We start from the raw sequence: 21,432 nt of genomic DNA, 5'->3' as shown, positions 1-21,432 counted from the left end.
ATTAGAATAAAGGCTGTGTGTTTTGCTGTGGGGGAAAATGAAGCCCACAAGAAACAGCCATCACAACATAGAACCTCCCTGCAGCCAGTGTGACCATCACCTAGGCGTGAGGTTGTGCTTCAGGAGCTAGGGATAGAAATGCTGGAGGTGACTGAGAAAGCTGATAAGAGATGCTAATCAGAATCACCAGCAATTTTAGCCCAAAGCAGGGTGGGGAAGGAAGTCCTCAGCAATGATGATGGGAAATTGTTAGCTGTTCTCTGCCCTACTGAGGCCCCAGCTGGAGCAGTGCATCCAGGCCTGGGGCCCCCAGCACAAGAAGGATGTGGAGCTGTTGAATTGTGTCCAAAGGAGCACCAGGCCATGAAGATCATCAAAGGGATGGGGCACTTCTTCCATGAAGAAAGGCTGAGAGAGCTGCACTTGTTCAGCTTGCACAGGAGAAGGCTTCAAGGAGTCCTCATTGCAGCTTTCCAGTACACGAAGGGAACATTTAAACAAAGGAGAGTCCAGCTTCTTATATGGTCTGAGAATGATAGGACAAGGGTTTCAGCTAGAAGAGGGGAGATTTAGGTTAGATATTAAGTACAAATTCTTTACTCAGAGGGTGGTAAGGTGTGGGCTGGTGAGTGGCAGCCCTGCCCGTGGAGGTGGGAGAGACTGGATGGGTCCCTTCCAACCCAAGCCATTCTATGACTCTTAAAGCAGTTTTCTTGTGATTTACATGAAAGGTAGCAGTCTCAGTTGGAGGATGAGTGTCCTCCCTCCCGGCAGAGGAGTCCAGCACGAATGACACTAATTGTCACCTTTGCTGGCAGCAAGGCTGGGAGGAGGAGCTGCCTCTGTCACCAGCAGAGAGCTCCCCTGTGGTGAGCTGGCTGTGGCTCTGCCCACACCACACTGCCATCAGGGTGTCCTGCTGGGCTGGAAGGAGGATGTTAGCTAAAACAGTGGGTTCCTGCACCAATTTAAGTGGAAAAGCAAGACTAATGACCAAATTTGTTGTCTTTGTGGTTTTTACTTGCCCTGAAAAATAGCGATTTGCTTCTCTATCCTCCTGGCTTTATCCTCCTCAATATAACTTCTCTGACTTTTACTGATGGCTTCTCGTGCCTGATCATTTCTTAATGAAGCAGGGGGCTATACTTTATTCTGTCCTGCACAGGCTTCTTTTTGTCAGTCATTCTTGTTTTCCTTCCACTCTGTTTTCACTTCAGGCAAAAATTATTTCCAGCTGAGAAGGGCTGGATGCATGTCATTCCGCAGCAGTTGTAAATGGCCCCACAGTTTTGCTTGCAAACATCAGAACTCATTTTGCCTCTGTGCACATCCTGTTTTCTCACCTTGAGTGTACGTGAGGGAGGTCATTCAGGGCTGGACCCTGGGGCTGTCTGTCCTGGTGCTCCCATCCCTAGGCCAGCGACCAGGAGCAGGTGTCTGTGGAGACTGGGAAATGGGCAAGGAGGGCATGCTTGTGATGGTCTCAGGTGCTTCTCATGTGGGTGTTAGAAAAACACAAATTTCCCTCTGAGGTATAAATGACATTTGTAATGAAAAGATCAGATATTAACACAATAGCATTCAGTCTGTGGGATGAACGGACCCCTTTGCATTTTCTTCTCAATCTGTTTTGATGGGAATGTTGATTACAGACAAGGTAAACTTGTTTGTGCTTTGTTCATTAATAACAAACCATAAACTGGCCTGCCTCCCCTCCCCACAGGCAAGGTGCTTGAAGAGATGCCAGACAATTAAACTACTTAAGGCAGTAATTACAGTCAAATATACAACAAAAATAAAATCACTGCTACGGGGTTTTTTTTTTTATTCTCGGTTTTGTTCTCTCAGTTTATTAAACCACAACTCTTGCCTCGCGACTGAACAGGAATGTCTCAGTCGGTGGTACCAAAGGACCGAAGTCCAGAGAAGCTGTGGTGCCCCATCCCTGAAGGCACTCAAGGCCAGGTTGGATGGGCCCTGGGCAGGCAGCCCTGTCCACAACACGGGTGGAACTGGGTGGGCTTTGAGGTCCCTCTCAACCCAAACCATTCTATGAAGGTTCCTGAAGTGTGCAACAAGCTTACCTGGGTTCAGCTTGGCATTTAGCAACCTCACTGATGGTCTTACAGCACATTCTTCACAGCACTGAAATTCAGCTTGTTTGAAGCACTGTGTTTAGTTTATAGGGCTGACACTTCCCTGACTCTTAGCAGGATTGTGATACTGATGGTCTCCTGAAACTTTTCCTTTCTGACTTTCCTGATTCCTGTTGTACGTGGCAGAGCATTCCACAGTCTGCTGTGATGCTGAGGAAGGGAAGGCTGAATTAGGCTGAAACACTCACTCCTGACTTTGCTTCAAATATTTACCTGTACCTGGTGCATTTTAAAATTCCGAAATAAGCGTCCACAAGCCTGACATGCTGTGAGCCTGTTAAATGAGTTGGCGTCCTGCAGCACTGTGTGCACCAGTTCAACATATTTAAGTGAAATTCTTAGTGACTTCAGTATTCCAGATAAAGTGCACTTTAAAAAGAAAGAAACGGAGCTGTAATGAGATCCAGCTGGTGTACATAAACCTTTCACATTGCATTACATAATTAAGTTGGGAAGTAATGTATGGGGGAAAGTTCTTGTTGCTTATTCTTTTGTACTGGAGTTTTACAAGGCTGTATAAATACTGTAAGTATTTAATGGGGGAAAAGCAGGATTAAAAGCAAACGGCAGAAGATGGATGGTACGACAACATCATAAAACAAGCGAGCAGTATTACCCTTGTGGTATTTGGTATTAAATAACTGAAACTTGGCAGTGTGCTGTGCACTGACAATGCTCTCATAAGATCGTTTTCTAATTGATCGCTTTGGTTAACATGATTGCTTTAAAGGTAAATTGGTTTATGCTGAACAATACCAGAGCGCAAATTCCCTCTGGTTTTGGCCAGCCTTTTTTTATTCAGTGAAATCTACACCGCTGCGGCATTCAAAGCAGGGTATGAGCTCCTGGGTTCCATACCATAACTTAACAACCTGTTCTGCTTTTAACAAACTGTAATTACAGAAACATAAACTACATCTTCATTTAGTTCGACTGTAGAGCATGGGAGAGGAATGCGGGAAGGAATTCTTTGTACCGCTGTGAATTTAGTTGCCTACCTTGCAGTTGTTTCATAAACATCCTCGAAAGCTTCTGAAAATACTGAATGTGGAATGTGCCAAAAATGGTTAAAACTCCAGACTCTGTCCTCTGGCAGGCAAGCCCTGGCAAATCTTAGCTTGATGCTGCTGCCCTCGGCTGCCCTCCTTTGCAGAAGGCTTTTGCTCCCTTGCAGAGTCAGCAGAAGGTACCTGGGCTTCAGCAGCTGCACCAAGCCCTGGTCAGCGGATTTTATGGGGCTGCCCTTGTCACTGGGGATGGGCACTGGGCTGCCCAGCTGGTGACGGGGCATGCACAAGGCACGGGCACGTGGTCAGCTCTGCCGGCACTGCCCCAGGGCAGTGACCCCAGGGAGAGGAGCGGTGAGAAGGAGAAGTCCCAAATTGCACAGCTGTTTGCTGAGTGATGGTGAGTTGGAGCCCTCAGCTATCCTCATTTAAAAAGGGTGGTCAGGCATGTATCGTAGCAAATTTAAAGCTTAGGCTGTTGTTTTGGTGAGAAGTCTAATATACCGTAATTGCCTTTTTTTTAATAATGAGCTGATCTATTTGAGATGTCTCAATAACCATTACCCAGTTAAGATGATGGCTTAATTTGGTGTTGCTGTTACGAGTGTGGGCACGCTGGCCTCAAGCTGCTCGGTCTGGGCACTGTGGTGTGATGCTTTATGTCTGCAGAGAGCGACTTTTGAACTATACAGAAACTTTCACTGACTTGCATGGGAGCTGTTCAATGAGAGGTGAAAGGAGCACTCAGGATATGAGTGAATACAAATATCTTCTGGTTTTGTGGGTTTGTAAGTTTCCATAAATCAGTCAGCAAGTTCCCAGTCTTTGTGACAACCGCATGTCCTGTGCTCGGGCACTGCAGCTGCCACAAACCCCAGCAAAGGCTGCAGTCAGCCCATAAAGAGCAGCAAGGCAGAAGAGTCGCATTTAAAACACAGGGCACAGTCTGACAGATTTCTGCCTTGGTTTTTTCGGACTGTCAGTGCATCAGCAGGCTCTTAGAACCACCCTCTCTTTCCTCCATGCCTCCCACCTTGCTACTTAAATCAAGCAACAGAAATCCTCAGAGGGATTTTCTGGGAGAAATAAGATGAAAGCTTTTATGGGCTTGTTTGTAAGGATTTCATAGAATCACAGAATGGCTTTAGTTGGAAGTGACCTTAAAGATCATCCAATTCCAACCTCCTGCTGTGGGCAGGCAGTAGATTAGACTCAGTATTTTGTACTGCTTGTTCTAAGGAAATGCTTGTGTTAATGAGCATTCATGGTGAAACATGGGAAAGAAATTGGTTAGAAGAGGAAGTGGGATGATCTCTGAGTCCCCACTTTCCTCTGTCTGCTGCAGGAGCTGGGATCCCTATGGGGCAGCAGTCAGTCCTGTTGCATCCTGACCTACCTAAGTGGGATCCCTGTCCAGGGACCTGGACCAACGCTGCTTGGCTTGAGACTGGGAAGTCTGCAGCTCAAACGAGGCGCTTTGTTCCGCATTGTGAATGCACTGATTAAACCTCGTAGTTAGGAGACTGGACATACTGATATTCTCTCCCTCTTTTGCATTGCACAACAGTACAGACACCCAGACATCTGCGAGCTAGCAGATTTGATCTGTGTTCCTAAGGATTATGAAATTCTGGTTGTATATAGATTTGCTGTCTGAATTTGAAGCATGATTTATGAAGGGTGCCTTGCCTCTTGTAGCTAGCATGACTTCCCTTTCTGTAGGATTGCTAGACAGATGTTCTGATTTCTCCAGTATGCTGTCCTTAACATGGCTTTTCCTCATCTGTGCTGCCTACTTACTTGCTGAAGCTGTTCAGCTGATATGCAATAAACTGTATCTTCCTTAGCATTCAGGCCTAGTGCTGGATGGAATAACAAAAATGCAAAGCAAGCTGTGCATTTGTTTTGCACTGTTTAGGAGCTATCTAAAATACTCGGAAGCGTGTGGTGGTTCTTATTTTTGTTCCGTTTCCTCAATCCTCTGTTATAAGTGCACTTTCTCTTGCTAATCTGCTGTCTGAAACACTCTTCGTTCAGGAAAGCAAGTCTATTTCTGTTGTAATCAGGGCTAAGAATTCAGCTGCAGGGTCACTCTTGCTCTGCAGAGTTCACTGACCACGTTTTGCTGCTGGCAGTCCCAGCTTTGGCCCCTTTACACAGATCAATGCCAGGCTAACCCCATTTATTGCTACTACTGAATCAAAGCTCTGCTGCTCCTACTTAATTTAGCTCAAAATAGACATAATGCAAACAAGCGTCAGCATGGCAAAAGAGCGAGAAGAAGGGGAGGAAGAAAAAAGGTATGCAGTTGTTTGGGTTTTGATTTGTTGTTTTTTTGAATTGAAGATTCCAAATGGTGCCAGGATTCAGAGGAGAGGAATTCGTTTGCACTGTACTATTAGACTCTTCATAAAAATAATAGTCATCAATGATTCTGATCTCTGCAGTAGAGTTTATCTGGCTAGCTGGCTGTCTTCCATTTCCTTTTAGTGTTTGAGAATCTCTTCTAATATAACAGCTTAGGCACACATTCTGATTTCTTCTGGGTTTTGTAGTCCCACTGATGTCACTCGGAGTTTGTGTCATGTGAGGTCATGTGAGGTGGGCCTCCATCCTTGCTACTGGGTACCCATCACCAGTTACTTCTGTTTCAGCTTCATGGAAACGTCCAGACTGGCTTGTGGTCAGGTGAAATTACTGTTGGCAGGAGTGCTGTTCTTGGTGAAGCTACATGGTGTTGAGCCCATTATGAGGTTCATCATGGTGAGATGGGTTACGAGGTTTTGTTTAAGTGAATAGGGCAGGTATTGCACTTTGTGACTGCACTGTAACTCTTTTCTACAGCTGTGGCACACCTCAGTCTGAGAAAACATCGGGATCCTGAGGATGTTACTTGGAGCTGAGATGACAGGACCTTTATGGCGTGGTTGGCAACCCGCCACTGTTTCCAGCTAGGACTGGATTTATGAATTCCACTGCCACACCTCATTCCACACAGCTTTCAAATATGTGGAATAAGGCACACACATATCCTCACTGCTTGTTGGCTCCTGGGCTGCAGCCTTGTTCCCTCTGCAAGGCAGCATGGATGGAAATCCTGAGATTTAATGTTTCTGATAAACACAAAGAGATCCCATCCTTCCACTCCGCTCCTTCCCCTAACTCATCCCCCTCAGTTCTGCAGCTCCAGGGTACCACTCAGCAGAAATCAAGTGTTCAGCGTGGGTATGTCTATAATGGGATTTAGGATGACAGCCATGAGACAAATCCATCACTTAGGAATTGTTGAAGTTAATTTCTGCCCCCTCTGCTACATGCTCATCACAGGTCTTCTGAAACTTTTCCTGTTTGCTCCAAAAACTCTAACTTTTGTCATTACAATTTAGCTGTTCCTGAAGGCAACGTTTTGTTCCGTGGAAGAGACCAAAGCAAAGATTGAATGTTTTTTTGTGTTTCACCACCCTTCTCCACACTCTTGCAAATTAAATGCCTCCTCCTCCGGCCTACCCTTTTCTGGCAGGGCTCTGTTGCCCCAACAAGGGAAGCTTTGTCTTGCCTCTCCCACTCCCAGCGCACGCTTGGCTTCCCCATTGCCTTCTGTTTTCGCCTCTTGGAGACCCTGCAGTCTCCCTGCTTTTCTGCCCAGTATTTTGGGACAATGCTGCAGGTGTCCTGTACCACCTCCCTGGACAAAGGTTGGGCAGCGCATCAAGTCCTAGGCTTTCTGTCCTTTTCCCCAAGCCTGCCTACTTCCAGAGAAAGTCCTTTGCAGGATTATCCTCCAGATTTAATTTGGATCTGCTCTTTCAACACCTTGAGATGTGTTACTGTGTGACAGTCCCTTCATGAGCTGTTAAGTGTTCCTCGTGTGATACTTCCTTCCACTTCTCAGGTGTCTATTGGAAGCTAATGGTTTTATTTTTATTTTTATTCACAGTAAGGCAATACTTTTGTGAAGAACAGCCTAAGTGTTAGGAGCCCGCTGCATGGCGCATTTGATGAGCATTCTCCAAAGCATGCAATGTCTTGTTCCCTGTGTGCCTGGGAAAAGCCTCCAGTGGCATCTCCTTGATAAATAAGGGACAGTGTCTCAAAATCATTGTTTGTTGTGTGGTTTGCTCTTTCTTTTTTTTTTTTCTTTTTTCTTTTTGTTGGTTTTGTTTGTTTTGGTTTTGGTTGTTTTGCTTTAGGTAGAGGTAGGATTCCGTTCCTGCCTACTTTGTGTAGAAAATATTTTTTAAACCATTTTTTTTCCCCTTGGAAGTTAAACTGACTTTGCTATATTAAGCCAGTTAGATTTGTTTGGAAATCAAACAAATTTTGATGTATGAGGACTGCTCTGAAAGCAATGCCTCCTATTTTAGGATGTTGGCCTGTGACATCTGAGGCGGATGTTGGTGCTGTGGCGGCGGATGTTGAACCTTCCCACCAATATCCCAGTATCTACGTAATGCGTGTTGTTGCTGTGTGACAGATGGCAGCAGAGAGGGAATCTGACAAATTGGCGTCTGATATGGAAGTGCCTATGAAGCAATGGTCTGTCACTGAATTCCTCTGTGTGGAAAAAATGGTACCAGATCTTAAATTATCATGTCTTCTAAGCACGTAATTAGTATATACTCATACTGCTCTCCTGAATATATCCTGCCCAGTCCCTGTGGCTTGATCCTTCTCTGAAGTATTTTTTTTGTCTGTTGCAGAAGCCAGGTGTAGTTTCAGAGTGGTTAATTTTGGACCTGAGCTGTTTATAGAGGATGTGTCCCCTAGTTAGCATGGGCTTACTCGTTTGTACCACTGGTCATTACCACTCAAGATGCTCATTGGATTTGATTTTTGTGGCTCTTGTTAGATGATGTCTTCCCCCCAGACAGATAAAAGATTTTTTCAGGTGTTGTTTTGAATGAGAACAATTTCACAAGCTTACTGCCTCAGCTGTGGTTAAATTAGGCTAACTAACCTCTTGGCAATGGCCAACTTCTCCAAGAACTCAGTTACAGTATAACCAACCAAAAAGAGAAATTTCATACCTGAACTCTTTCCACATGGGGTTGATCCAGCTCTTGCCAGTGGCAGTGCATGCCTTTAGATTGTCTGATGTAGCTTCTGTATGTTTTAAAAATGAAGCAACTTTGTGTAATATAAGCTTGGCTTTTTTTTTTCTTCAAAAAGCTGCCTGTTGCCCTTTTTCTTTCTAGCTGTCCCAGAATCGTCTCGTTTGGTCATTTGGAAGAATACAGAAATATTGCTGGCTTCTATGTCATAGTATATGTATCTTTACCATGAGTTTGATAATGTGTCTTTATTTCTTGCTTGTCAATTTGAAATGCATGTTGTGTGTTAGAAATGTTAAAAGCCAATAGCTAGAGAAAGTTAAAGTAGGTATTTTTTGCTGAGCGACAGACATGGTCTTTAATGCTTCTTTAGACATATTCAGTTTTTTGTTGTCCAAGCACTGGCACTACATGTGTTTAGTAATAATCAAAGCACAAAACCAGACTCAGAAACAGCCCGTGCAAAGTTTATGAGTATTATATGACACTTTTCCTGATATTCTGAAGATGTCTTTGTGGTCTATTGCATGTCAGACCAAGCAGAAGTCTTTTAATATGAAATTGCGAGTTTGCTGAGCTAGTTAACAGAAACCATTCTGTCTAAAACTAGTTAGTCAGCTGCTGCTTCATGAAGTTGGCGATAGCAGTGATGGCTTCAGCGTGCATACAGCACATGGTTATATAGATTTGTGGTTAATCCACCCTTGTGGGCAAAATGCGCTAAAATTAGCTGGCAAATGAGTGTTTTTATCGTATGAGCTACTATGATTACTTGGAGGAATCCCTACAGGTCTGAAAACAATAATAATCAAAATTGTATTTCTTAGCCTTGGATCCAAAAGTATCTTTTACACATAATGGAATCAAATGAACCAAATCTAAAGTATGCTTTGTTCCTATGCCATATGTTTGCCGTCTTGCCAAGCACGCTTCTCTCCTCCTAGAGCAGGATCCTGTGTTCTCCTCTTCTCAAATCCTGCCCTTCATACCATGCAAAAAAGGCAGTGCTTGACCTCACAGTCGTGTGGATACCATTCCTTTTCTCTTTTCGTCCCTAAGTGTTTTTCCAATGTTTAAGAAAGAAAACTAGAAAAAAAACCAAAACAAACAAACAAAAAAACCCAGAAAAGGGTAAAAGCAAACTAAAAAGTACTGCATTAATGAAGCCTTTTAAGTTTAATTGAGGACTTCAGCCCCTTTCCACTAGCTGCCTCAAAGCAATACTCCTCCTATGACGGCTTTAACATCCAGAGTTTCGGTATGGAGCAGGGGTAGGAAAGTATCTGGGTAGCTCAGGGCTGTTTACTCAGCTCCTGTATGCAGTGGTGCATCCATAGCTTGCTAGGATTGCTCCTGGGATACCTCAACCATCTTGTGTCACTTCGTGTATGTGCCTTCAACATAAGCCTGATTCCTCTCCCAGCACCTGTATGTTGTTATGCCGCCTGTCCCAAGGTATTAAGTAACCTACGTGCGTTTTGAAATAGCTAATGATAAATAAGGCGATTTCTCTCATGATAGTGCTTGGACTTTTTCATTCTCCTGCTTATTATGAAATATATAGGCTGATAATTTTAATGAGAGTTACAAGAGGAGAGAGAAACTTTTAGCCAGACCTGGAAATGCAAGGGATCATTTTAGAGCTGAGTAAACTCTCCTTATTGCACTCTGCATTAACCAGGACTTCCGAAAAGCCTGTTGTTTCAGTAAGTTTGGTCTTTATCATTTCCTTTACCCTCTTGGTGGTCTCTGTCACTCTGAAAGGTTTTCAGTAGAGCATCTTTTTTTTTTTTTTTTTGAGGTGGCACCACTGCTTTGCTTAGGTCAGCATTGGGAGGGGAAATGGGTGATAGAAAGAAGGAAAAGCCTGTGACAACAGAGGACTCCTGAAGGCTGATCCTTTTTGGCTACAGTGTTGCATTTCATCCTTCCTGGAGTGAAAGATGTATAATTTAGCATTGCAGTTTTCCATGGTATTTCAATTTCTGTACCAGCTTGAACTCTAACTGTCAAAGTTGCAGTTTTGTTGACATCTTAATTGTAAATTAGATAATTGCAAAGGTATTGTCTTAAGCTCTTTTGTATCTTTTTTTCCTGCTGTGAGGTTATAGATGAAGCTATCTGTCTATTATATTGTCTAGTCTCATAATTACTAAGTGGACACAGTGTCTTCAAAATTACAATTCAGACTGAGAATATTTTATTATTTGTTGCTGCAAGAAACATCTGGAGAGTGCTTAGAGCTCAAGTGCATTACAGCGTTTCACAGAAACAGTTTTATTGGATTCTTAGGATTTGTCCGTTTCATATGGCAGGAAGAGCTAACAGAGGCACTTTTTTTTCTTAAGGTGATTCCAGATATAAAATTCTTCAGGCTATATGAAGGTGATTCTTTCTGTTGGCTGCTTGTTCAGTCTGAAGTAGATAATATTCTGTTGATATGTCCAAAAATGCATCTTCTCCATATGGGTCAGTATTATCTCTTTCTGCTCCCAGGCAAATTAATAAAACAAATTTTAAAAGTGCAAAGGAAAGCAGGCAGCTGGCTGATTCAAAGGGTGAGGCTATGTTTTTCATCACCACCCTTTCAAAGCCTCTCTGAATCAAAAGAACCATTGGATTGCGAAGGCAAGACCTATGCCACACCAGAAGCTCCCAGTTCAGCAATTTTCCCAGGGTAAATTATAACTCATGTTTCCTCAGCACAGGCTGTAACTGGCAGCGTTCCTTCTACTTCTAAGGGTGAAATTGCTGGGGGGAGAACAGACATCTAATGTGCCTCTGGAAGTTTTACAATGGGTGTTAGCCTGGCTTTGTGAAAAGGGAGACGTTCCTCTGGAACATACCCAAGGGCAGGTGCTATTCAAACTGTAGTGTAAATTAACTTTAAATAAAGTATTGTGGGTCTACTTCTGTTGGAGCTGAGAGTCAAATTTGCAGAAAAGGCCCATTTTTCAAATTCTGACAGTTAATGACAATCTTCCAGTTATCCCACTGTAGTCTGCATTCTTATGAGTCTTTAAAATCTTCAGATATGACTGCAATTCAAGATGCTAATCTTTGTTCATGTACTGCTGATAGGATCTTAACTCACAAACAAAACAGGCGGATTTTAGCAATGCTTGTATTTTTGTGTTTCTTCTCACCAGGAGATTATTGGACAAATTGCAGACTCATGAAGAGTGTAGCCAGTTGGTTTTTCTCCTTGTTCAAATTTTGACACCATCTTTAAAGAGTTGTTTAACTTTGCATTCAAATGTACCTGCTGGTCCTGGCCAAGAGAATCTCTTCCCTTTTTAGGCTCAGGAAGGAGCATTGTGTTGCTTGTTTTTTTTTCCCTTTTGTGTTTTTCATATGTGAAGATTCCTACAGAACGTGCTCAGAGTGCCTGCTGGAAGTGGATGAAGGACCTGAGTGGGAAGTATGAGAGAAATTATTTATTCAGCTTAACCTACGGGGTGTCCACTTGGGAGGAGTGGATGATGGCAGATTCCTGTGTTCAAAGCTGCTCCTTTCCACCTCCATTCCTGACCTGAACTCTGCATACTACTCACGGCCAAGGTGGCTGTGATATAGCATCACTGCAACAGGAGCTGTTGGCTGCTCTGTGCTGGGCTCTTCCAAGCCTGGGGACAGCTGCCCAGGTGGCTGTCTTTTCTAGGGAGGAGGTGAGAGCACCAATGGAGTCCCAGGGCAGGTATCTTGTCTGCAAAGGCACTGGCAGACCACACCTCTGCAGCCAGGATGAGGTGGTCCATGGCGTTTGGATCAAGGCTGCCGCTGGAACAGCTAAGGCCTTATATAAAGGAGAACTGATCTGTCATCTGCCCTCTGCCAGAAGGCAAAACTTCTTTGTGTGCTTGCTTTCATACAGTTATGGGTAAATTCACCCTCTTTCTGCTACCTGAGGTTTGATAGAGGTAAGAGAAATGAGTGACCTATTTTCCAGCTTTAAAGGAAAATAAATGAAGTTGTCCTCAGGGCAGTGGAAGCAAAGGCTTTTGTATCAGCTGGAGTGTTGTGGGCAGGGCTGCCAGACTGAGCAAGGCTCCTCAGACCTGGCAGCCTCTTTCCCAGGGACTCCTCATCTCTGTGTTTCCTTTTATTGATATAAATAAAGAAAAATAATTGCATGGATGTGTCCAAGATAACTGTAGTCTGTCTCCATTGAGGCTGAGGAATCTGTTGGCAATTGGTGGCTTGTAGCAGTTCCTGCAGTACCTGGCAGGATCCACTTTCTGTCTGTGAGAACAAAAGCGTGAGAGGAGGCATCTGGCTATGCATGCCTTCAAGTATTTGGGGCTGGGCACATGTAGTTAGAGGAGGCTCAGGCTGGGGAGCTGCTCTTCCTTTTGGTCACTCCTAAATCAATGTTACTGTCAGTTTGAGTAGAAGCTAGTGTAGAGTAAATCAGCTCCTAGTGGAACAAACGGTCTAAAATTGCAGGCATGTGTCCCATTCCTATTGTAGGACTTCATTAGAGGTGGTGCAGCAGGTCTGTTGGCCTTCGGTCTGGTGCCCTCCTTCATCCTCCCGAAGGGCTTGGGGATGGTTTTGCTGGCAGCGGTCTGGGTTGTATACCCTGTGATTATAGAGTGTTGGGTGGGCAGCTGTGTGCTGTGTAGTAATTGAGAGCAGCTTTCAAATCCGGTTTTGCTTGTAAATTACAATGCCACTTTTCCCAAGTGAGAACCAGCAGCAAGTCTGAAGACCATAGAAGTCTGCTTCCATTACAGAAAGCAAAGTGGCTAGAGGCTGTGTGCCGGAGGAGGTGATGCACCTGAGCTTGACCCCCAAGTTTAACATGGATTTTATTTTAATAGTGTGTTGGGTTGCATATATACAGAACATCCAGCTTGAGTTATGGGCTTAAGTCAAGTCCTGCATCAGCCACATTTACCACTGGCTTGACCAGCATTTAGAGGGTGTACATGGCAAGAAGAGGGTAGGACATGCAGAAGTATAGAGCTTTACATACAGTGCTTGAATGTAATAAATGAAAGCATTTGGTCTGGCCTCAGTTATGCTTATCCAAACAAGCAAGGGGCTGAGTTAATCTTCCATAAAGACTGCAAACCATAGAATATCTTGAGGGACAGTGGTAAACTTTCGCATGCAGTTTCAAGGCCTAGGGGAATCTTCAGAAAAATTTCTGGGCACTTGAAGAGAGAAATCCTGTCTCTGTAAACTTTACTAGATTTTTGAATTGCCTTTGCTGCAGTGATGGTATAAGCGTAGGTCCTGCCCTTATTCCTAAAGCCTCCTTCTCAAATTAATTAGAGATTTTCTTAAGTTCTCAGTGGTCAGACTATGATGAAACTGTGGTTAGAGCTGTTCTGCTGAAGTTAGGTGTGTGCTGCAGGCTTGACCACTGTCTACCTGCATCTTGGGATTTTTAAATCTTCAAGATTTGAAAATTTCAAGATTTCTTCAAGTCTTCAAGATCTTGTCCAAGGGCACTTTTCACTGTCCTGAACCTCCAGTGCTCTGCATCCAGCAGAAATACTCCTCATCCTGTAGATCTTGCCCTGCCCTTGGTTCTCTGCACATGTGGTGTTTATTCTAGGTCTGATCAACTCATATGAAGTTCCAGCAAGACTTATTGTGCCAAGGAAATTCAACCATGTTCTCTCCAGCTCTTGCAGCGCTTCACAGGCTGGTGTGCCCAGCCATGCCTGCATCCAGAGGAGGAGGCTGTGAGAGTAGCGTGTAGGATATGGAGCAAGGGAGACTCGTCTTGAGGGCCCACTGGGGTCAGCACCTCTGGGACAAGGAGGACATAGCAGCAAACTGTCCTGTCAGGTAAGCCCCAGTAACCTTTGCTGTTTGGACTATTGCATGATACAGATGATCTCACCTCCAGGAGTTGGTTTCAGCCATATCTTTATCTTTTCATAGAATGGCTTGGATTGGAAGGGACCTCAAGAATCATGAAGCTCCAACCCTACCATAGGCAGGGCCACTAATCACATTTAATACTAGACCAGGCTGCCCAGGGCCCCATCCAACCTTGAACACCTGCAGGGATGGGGCATCCACAGCCTCTTTGGGCAAAGCTGATGGCCTTTTGATGGCCTGGACCATATTTCCTGGCTGTGGTACCCTCTGAGTATCTCTGACTTGTCTCAGGCAGTCACATGTCACACACCTTGTTATGAAATGCACTGCTATCTGTATTTCTGCAAATTGTACTGAGTGCTGCAGACATGGCAGTGGTTTTGGGTAGAGTGTTGCTTGGTAAAGTAGTTGGTCTTGTGCTGCAGTCAGTGCTTCAGCATCTCAGAGAAACCGTCCTGACTTCTCAAGCTCTCTATTGTACTTGACTGTCTTGTATAGAATAATTTGGTCTTCTATCACATGTTGATAGGCATTCAGGATGTAAAATGAGGTTTTTCCTCCAGAGATCTAAAATAATTCTTCTACTACTACCACTGAGTCTCAGGGGGCCAAGTATCTCAACTTACTGTGGCACTAAATTGCATCTGATGGTGTTTTGGGCCTGTCTCTCACACAGCACTCAAACAATTGTTTTAGAGTTTTGCTTTATAAACGTAATTCTTAATGTTCAGAGTCAGCAGTTTAAAGCTTGCAGCTGCAAGGGAAAGAGCATTCAGATTATATTGATGAAAGGCAAAACATTGCAGCACAATTGGCAGATTTTTGCCAGAGAAGGTGATGCGTTACTTCTTTGTTTTGCAGACCTGATGGCACCACTACAGCCCAGACATCTCCTCAGAGAGTTACCATCAGTGTAAAGGTGAAGAAGAAGAAAAAAGAGCATTGATATGTGTGAAGTGCAAAAAGTGTAAAGACTTTTTGCAAAGGGTCTGAACCACTTCTTTGTGTCCGTTCTTCAGAATGAAGGTGAAGAGAAAGCACCGCCATGGCAATTAGGAGACTGAAAAGCATCTGGCATACTCTGTGCTGTGCACAGTCTCTGAACACCTTTCAGGGCTGTCCAAGGGGCCAGCACAACCTGGTGTTCTCTGTGGACGTGGCATACCATGGCCAAAACCAGGGAGCTCATTGTGAGGATGTCACTAGCCTGGAGGATTTTCCCCTTCCAGCAGAACAAGCTTCCCGGACACATAGTCTGTATCTCTTTGTGCTTGTTACACCTTCCAGAGGAGTTGTTTATACTGTACTGATACTGTTTATATTGAATAAATGCTTTCTTCAGTCTCTTTGTTGTGGTAACTGTTTCTGCTGAACTGGAAAAAAGTGGAGGGTACTTGCTTAAGCATTGTGGTGAGACATGATAGCGATTTTTTTTAATCTTTAATGAAATGTTTCTTTTGAAAAAAGTGTCTCCGCAGAATGAGGACACTTCTGCAGGAGCCAAATCAGAATCATCTTAATGTTCTTGGTTTGTATGAGGGACTTGAAGCAGTATTTTGTGCATCCCTGCAAGCTCCCCTGAGGATCAGCCCACTGTTATTTCAGAGTCAAGGAGCACAGCTGGCTGTGAGGTTTGAATGGTTCCTGCTATGTACTGAAGGAAGAAGCCCTTGTGCCTCTATCTTTGGAAGATTTTTAGCTGTTTGGGTTCATTTTCCACACAGTGGGATATGTACAGTCAAAGATGTTTCTGGTGGAAATTGTTGGTGTGACTATGCTGACTACTTCTGCCACTTCAGGTGGTTCCTCAACAGAAAGCTGTGAAGAGAAACATCTCTTATGGCTTTCTATTGTAAGAAAATATAATGATTGGATTGTTACAATGAACTCTTGCATGATTATCATTTCTTCTGGTCTGCCTAGGTGAGACAAGTTGTTCTCATCTCCTCCTGAAAAGTCCAAGAATGTTTGAAGTATACAACTGTGACTTTCTAAACAGGGATAATTGTTTGAATTGTGACAGGGAGGATCCAATAATTTTACAGTTTGGTACAAAGACTAGAACTGAAGCATACGGAGTAGCATTTATACGTTTCTTCTTGAGCTGGGCTGGCTCATGGGCAGTGTGTTTGCTTTATTAACCCTGGCCAGATATGCCTTGACCCACAGCCTGAAATGATCCTCTTGGTCATGGGAGTTAAGTAGATGCTTTGCACTTGAGTGTGCTTGGGTTGTCTTGTAGTGGTGTGGTTTTTGTCAAGGTTCTTGGCATGAGAAGGGAACTGAAATGACTTTGCTTAAGACCACAGAGTGTAAATAACACTTCTGAAACCACTTCTAATCAGAGCAGCCTGACATGAGCAAATATTTTCAGAGCATCTTGTCTCTTTGATTTTGTACTCTTAGCAGTACATTGTAATACCTTGTATTCTTCAGATATCTCTTATTTCTTCCAATTGCCACCAGGTTGACATGGTTATTGTGTTGTTCTTTGGTAGACCAGATGTTCTGGTGCACATCTCAGTCCTACAGTTTCGTTTTTTTTTCCAGCCTGGATGTAAATGCTTATTCTTTAGCAATACCATTTGACTGAGTTGGTGAGAAAGAAAAAAAAGGCGGGGAAGTGAGGAGATCTGAAAGGTTTCCACCGTGATCCTCAGCACTGTTTGACAGAAAGCCTTCTTGGTCCTAAGGATTTTTGTAGACTCAGAGAAGAGTTCAGATAAGGCTACTTTTGGTTCTGTTGACTCTACGTGAAGGCTCCCATAGGGCAGAAAGTGAGAAGTGGATTCAGATGTACTCGAAAGACCTGGACCTACCAACTGCTTGTTATTTGAAGACTCCCTCTAGTAACAGCAAGTAAACAGAGGAGACCAAATTGTTTTTCTAGTAGGGAAGTACTTTTGCGTGCTGAACCAAAACTGCAGCGTCTTGTAAGACTTAAATATCTTTAACCTGCCCAGTATATAGCTTTTAGTAGCTCTTTTGAGTATGTAGTTTGAGCAATAAGTTTGTTTGAAATCGGAACTCATTAATTTGAAAAATTGTTGGGATCAAAATACTGGAGTATTTAATAATGATAGATAGATATTTCACAAAGTATCTCAAGTATTTCAGTCCACGGGAAGTGTTGTGAAACCTGGGATTTCCTGTTCTTATTTAATTTTTTCATAGGATAAATATTGAAATATTTGTAAAGGAAAGATACCAAGTGGAAAAGTGAACTGCTAGCAGAACAGGAAGGTTACTGATCCTATAGCCAGCACAGATACTGTCTGTGCTTTGTGTCCCACTCATGAATGAAGTCAGTGCATTTCCCAAGGCAGAAAACCACCTCCATAATCTCCCTCCCATGTGGGAGCAGCCATGGTTGAATTACAAACCCTTCCTGGGCACAGGGACCTACGTGAGACAGAGCACACCAAAGCAGGCTGCCGAGGAGCCTTTTAGTTGTTCTTGTCACCAGCTGTTTTAAGTAGCTTGTAATCGGTTGGATCCTGCTGAGTTTGGTTTCTACAGCTCCCTTCATTCCTCTAATTGTTTCTAAGGAATGGTATTTGTAATTACGTCAGGTTAGTGGAAGTTTAATTTACCAGTAGTGCCTTAACTGTAACCACTTTTTTCTATTAAGCTTGCTCAATTCATGTTTGTGATAGTTTTGGATGTTTTTGCAGGGAGACTATCTTCCTAACTCACTGTCTCCATAGCTGAACTAATACAACAATTTAACTCCAATCTGTTAAGCAGAGTGGTCTAACACCGTGCGTGTTGAACAATGATCTTCTCTGCTATGCTGGCGGGATGTGCCACACAGAGAAGCTGTTTTTTAATCACTCGGTTCTCTGAATCCCATTTCTGCATCAATTTCTTAAGGGCAGCTGGATAGAAGTAGTGGAATAGCAGAGCTACCACTGCATAATTTCACAGTGGTCGCCAAAGGAGTAGTGAATGAGTTTCATCTTTGTAAGCTAGGGCTGGAGCAGCATTAGATTATTGTATTTAGTATCTAAATGTTGAACACTCGAGCATTGTTTCTTGAGGCAGAATGATGCAGTTAGCTTGAAGGGGGAATGTTGAAAAGGAGGAGGGCGAAATAAAATAGCAATGGTTTTAATATAGTTCTAGATATTTATTTATTGGGATTTTTAATGGGTAAACTGTGTACAGGGCTGCTTGGTTATGTCTCACTTTTGGAAACCAGTTCTGTTTTCTTACCTTTTTTTTTTCTCTTGTGAAATGCCCACAGTCTTTTGAGCTATTTCCCATACTTGCGGTGATGTTTATCCCATGCCTTTTCCTCCTGTTTCATATGCCCAGCATTATCACAGCTCTGCTGAATGAAGTCCCAGCCTAACTACAATATTAACCCTGAAAATCTGTTCATTTTCTCCCGAGCAGCCCTGGGCAGGATATACAGGAGAATGTGTCCAATTGAAAAACTACTACAGACTCCACAGTGCTGCGGTCTGCTAAATTGTTACAGGGCTGTGTTTTTCTGACAGCGAGAATCCTAGTAAGGGGAGTAACGCTGTCTATTCCATACAAGTTACAGAATTTATTTTTCTTTTTAGTCTCAGCTTTCTTTGTTGGCTCTTCAAATTGCTTGCCCGCTTTTGAGCACTGGAATGTGTTCCATACCCCACTGTGCACACTTTTATCCTCAGTCAGTATCATTTCTTGCCTTCTTATTTCCACTTTTCCAGTCATCATTTTTAATTTTTTCTTCATTATTTTGCTAAGTACCTTGCTGCAGATCAGTAACATCTTGGGTGGTGGTTGTACCACATAGCATTTATAGCAGACATTAGTTTTGCATAGCGTGTGTACCGTATTTTGTCTGGACTTGTCTTCATTGTGCTGCAGGCACCTCCTCAAGCAATTGTAGTAATTAAGAGTGGTATTTCTGCAAATTTATATTAACTTCTGCTTATGTAGAAACAGGGGGGGAAAAAAAAGCAAAACAAGCAGCACTCCCCCCGACTCCAACATCTAGACTAGGCGTTTTTCTTCGTCTTCTTCATTTTTATCAGTATTTGACCAAAGCTTGCTTTTGTATATGAAAGAAAATTAGTTAAGTACCTTGTGGTTTATAGATGCCTTTTGTTACGTATTACTTGGATTTATTGTGCAACGCTGGCCTGTAAATCATTTCGGTTAGACGTTTACCTGGCTCACGTTGCCTTTATGGTTTGAATCTTTAACAGCCATGAAAAACATACATGTTTTCAACAGCGAAGGGCTTCGCCAGTCCAAATTCCCCGTAACTCTGCTTCGGCGAGGCTTAGTACCCAGCTCTGCGAGATGTTTACAAAGAAGCCATTAGGTTTTGCAGCTAAAAGACGTGTTGAAAGAACAAAGAGAGTTTTGTGATGAAGTGTATCTGACTTCTCACTGCTTTGCTTACCTTTTAAATGTAAAACTGCGTAATTTGCAAGGGCTTTTATTTCTCAGGGCATCTCTATAAGATTCCACCAGTGTGGAGCTTTCCTTCAGCAGAAAGCGCGGTCGTCCCAAAACCGCTCTCGAACGCATTTCTATTTTAATCCCCAGCTTTGAATACAGCCTGCCTTACTGGCTCGGGCAAATGGCTCTGCCCTGCCCCACCCCGCCGGGCGCGCAGACGAGGAGCACGCTGCTTGCTGGCATTACATCCCTGCCTTTGTGACTAAAAGTTGGTTTCATCAGCATCAGCTCCCGCTCCACTCGGGGAGCCCGCCTGCTCGGGGAAGCCACTCAGACCCGCCGCCTATGTGGGGCACGCAGAGGCAGCTCTCGCCATCCGTGTAACTTTTAAATGGAAGATGTCTTTCTCAAAGGCTGCCGATGTCCAGCGGTGTGCAGTGCGTGAACAGTTGACTAGTCCAGGTGTTTCTGCTTCTGTTTCCGTGCTATGTGAGTTGGAAATTCGAGAGAAGAGTGTGCAGAATGGAGGAGTTGAGGGTTCGTATTTCTCTTCTGACTGCATAGCAATGACTGAGGGCTTGGGAAGGAACATAAATTCTACCTGTGGGTTTTAATTAAAGAAAATAGTAATTGTTCTTAGTCTTTCTGTCTGCGGCTCGTGGTGCTTTTGTCAGAGACTTTATCAGCTCTGAAATACGAGAATGAGCTTCTTTCTCTTGTCTGTATGGGTTGTCTGTCATGAGCAGTGTTCAGGAGGAACTTGCTGTATCAAACGTGATTTCTACTTTGTGGGCTCGGTCACTGCATTTTGCCATGCTTTACCTCTTTGAAACGCAGCCAGTTAAGACTCTTACAGATGGATTGATTTTAAAAACTGCCAAAGATTTATCTGTGCTTTAATAAGATGAAAATGGTAAGCTGAGGCTACAAGACAGTGCTGTTGACTGGAGACTGTGGGTTTCTGCGAGGTTTTCAAGAAGATCATTAACCCGGGTCTATCTCTTCACAGGACAGTCGGCCCAATATGTCAAGACCTCTGATCACTAGATCCCCTGCATCTCCATTGAACAATCAAGGCATCCCCACTCCAGCACAACTCACAAAATCCAACGCACCAGTTCACATTGATGTGGGTGGGCACATGTATACCAGCAGCTTGGCCACGCTTACAAAATATCCTGATTCCAGGTAACTTTAAAAAGATTGTTCTGCATGTCTTTGGCAACTCCTTTTCTTCAATTTCATGCTTGGACGTCCTGGGGCTGTCTTAGAGCGATAAATTTAGTTCCTTTTGTTTCGAAATGAAATTAGGTTTCTTTGTTCATAGGAGGTTAGAGACTGACTTTTCTTTCTCTGATCCACTGTGTTTCAGGCAAATGGCATCTTTGCAGATCCCTGTGTTTACATACCATAACAAAGTAAAGAACATTGACTTTCTACCATAGTTTTTTTGCCATCCATTGCAGTGGCATCCATTCTGTGGTTTATTACAATCAAAAGCTGTACAAATACTGCATTTAAGTCCAAAGTTGGGGGTGTTGGGATATTTGTTTTTTCTCACTTTTTTTTCAACCTTTAACTTTTTTTTTTTTTTTCGGTCTTTTGGAGACCTTTTTTCCTGTACTGTCAAAGTATACTCTTAGATGTGTCACATGAGGTTAGGTGTAACAAAACATAGGACAGCATTAACTTCATACTTTTTATAGCATCTTAGGACTTTTCAAATAATTAGACTCTTAATTCTCACATTCTCACTTTATATATCTTGTGAATGGAAAATATGTGGCTTTGGTAACTTAATGGAATTAAGCAATTAGAAAGCTTTTGAATGCATGAGTAAAGGGTTGTATGTATATAGAGTAGATGTAATAGAAGTGCAGTTTTAAGAAAATGGGTTCACTGAACATATAGTGTGGGAACATTTCATAGTTGTGGTGGCAGATAAACATGGCAGGATATTGTAATTCTAAAAGTGGC

General features: G+C 43.2%; 1 protein-coding gene across 2 annotated transcripts in view; it reads left to right on the top strand.

Annotated features, from left to right (window-relative positions):
* The window catches only part of LOC100542367 (BTB/POZ domain-containing protein KCTD1), a 62,714-nt gene that overhangs the window by 13,572 nt on the left and 27,710 nt on the right, over nucleotides 1-21,432 (top strand). The window contains exons 1-2 of one of the 2 annotated variants that reach the window (XM_003205010.4): nucleotides 19,732-19,992; nucleotides 20,465-20,643. In XM_003205010.4, coding sequence (XP_003205058.2) covers nucleotides 19,978-19,992; nucleotides 20,465-20,643 — 194 coding nt within the window. In that variant the 5' untranslated portion in view covers nucleotides 19,732-19,977. Of the gene's footprint in view, nucleotides 1-19,731; nucleotides 19,993-20,464; nucleotides 20,644-21,432 lie in introns of those variants that run through there. The other variant, XM_019613991.2, reaches the window with a different exon arrangement.

Source organism: Meleagris gallopavo, chromosome 3 (assembly GCF_000146605.3).
Source record: "Meleagris gallopavo isolate NT-WF06-2002-E0010 breed Aviagen turkey brand Nicholas breeding stock chromosome 3, Turkey_5.1, whole genome shotgun sequence".
Taxonomy (NCBI): Eukaryota; Metazoa; Chordata; class Aves; order Galliformes; family Phasianidae; genus Meleagris; species Meleagris gallopavo.
This window is presented reverse-complemented; position numbering and strand designations above follow the sequence as displayed.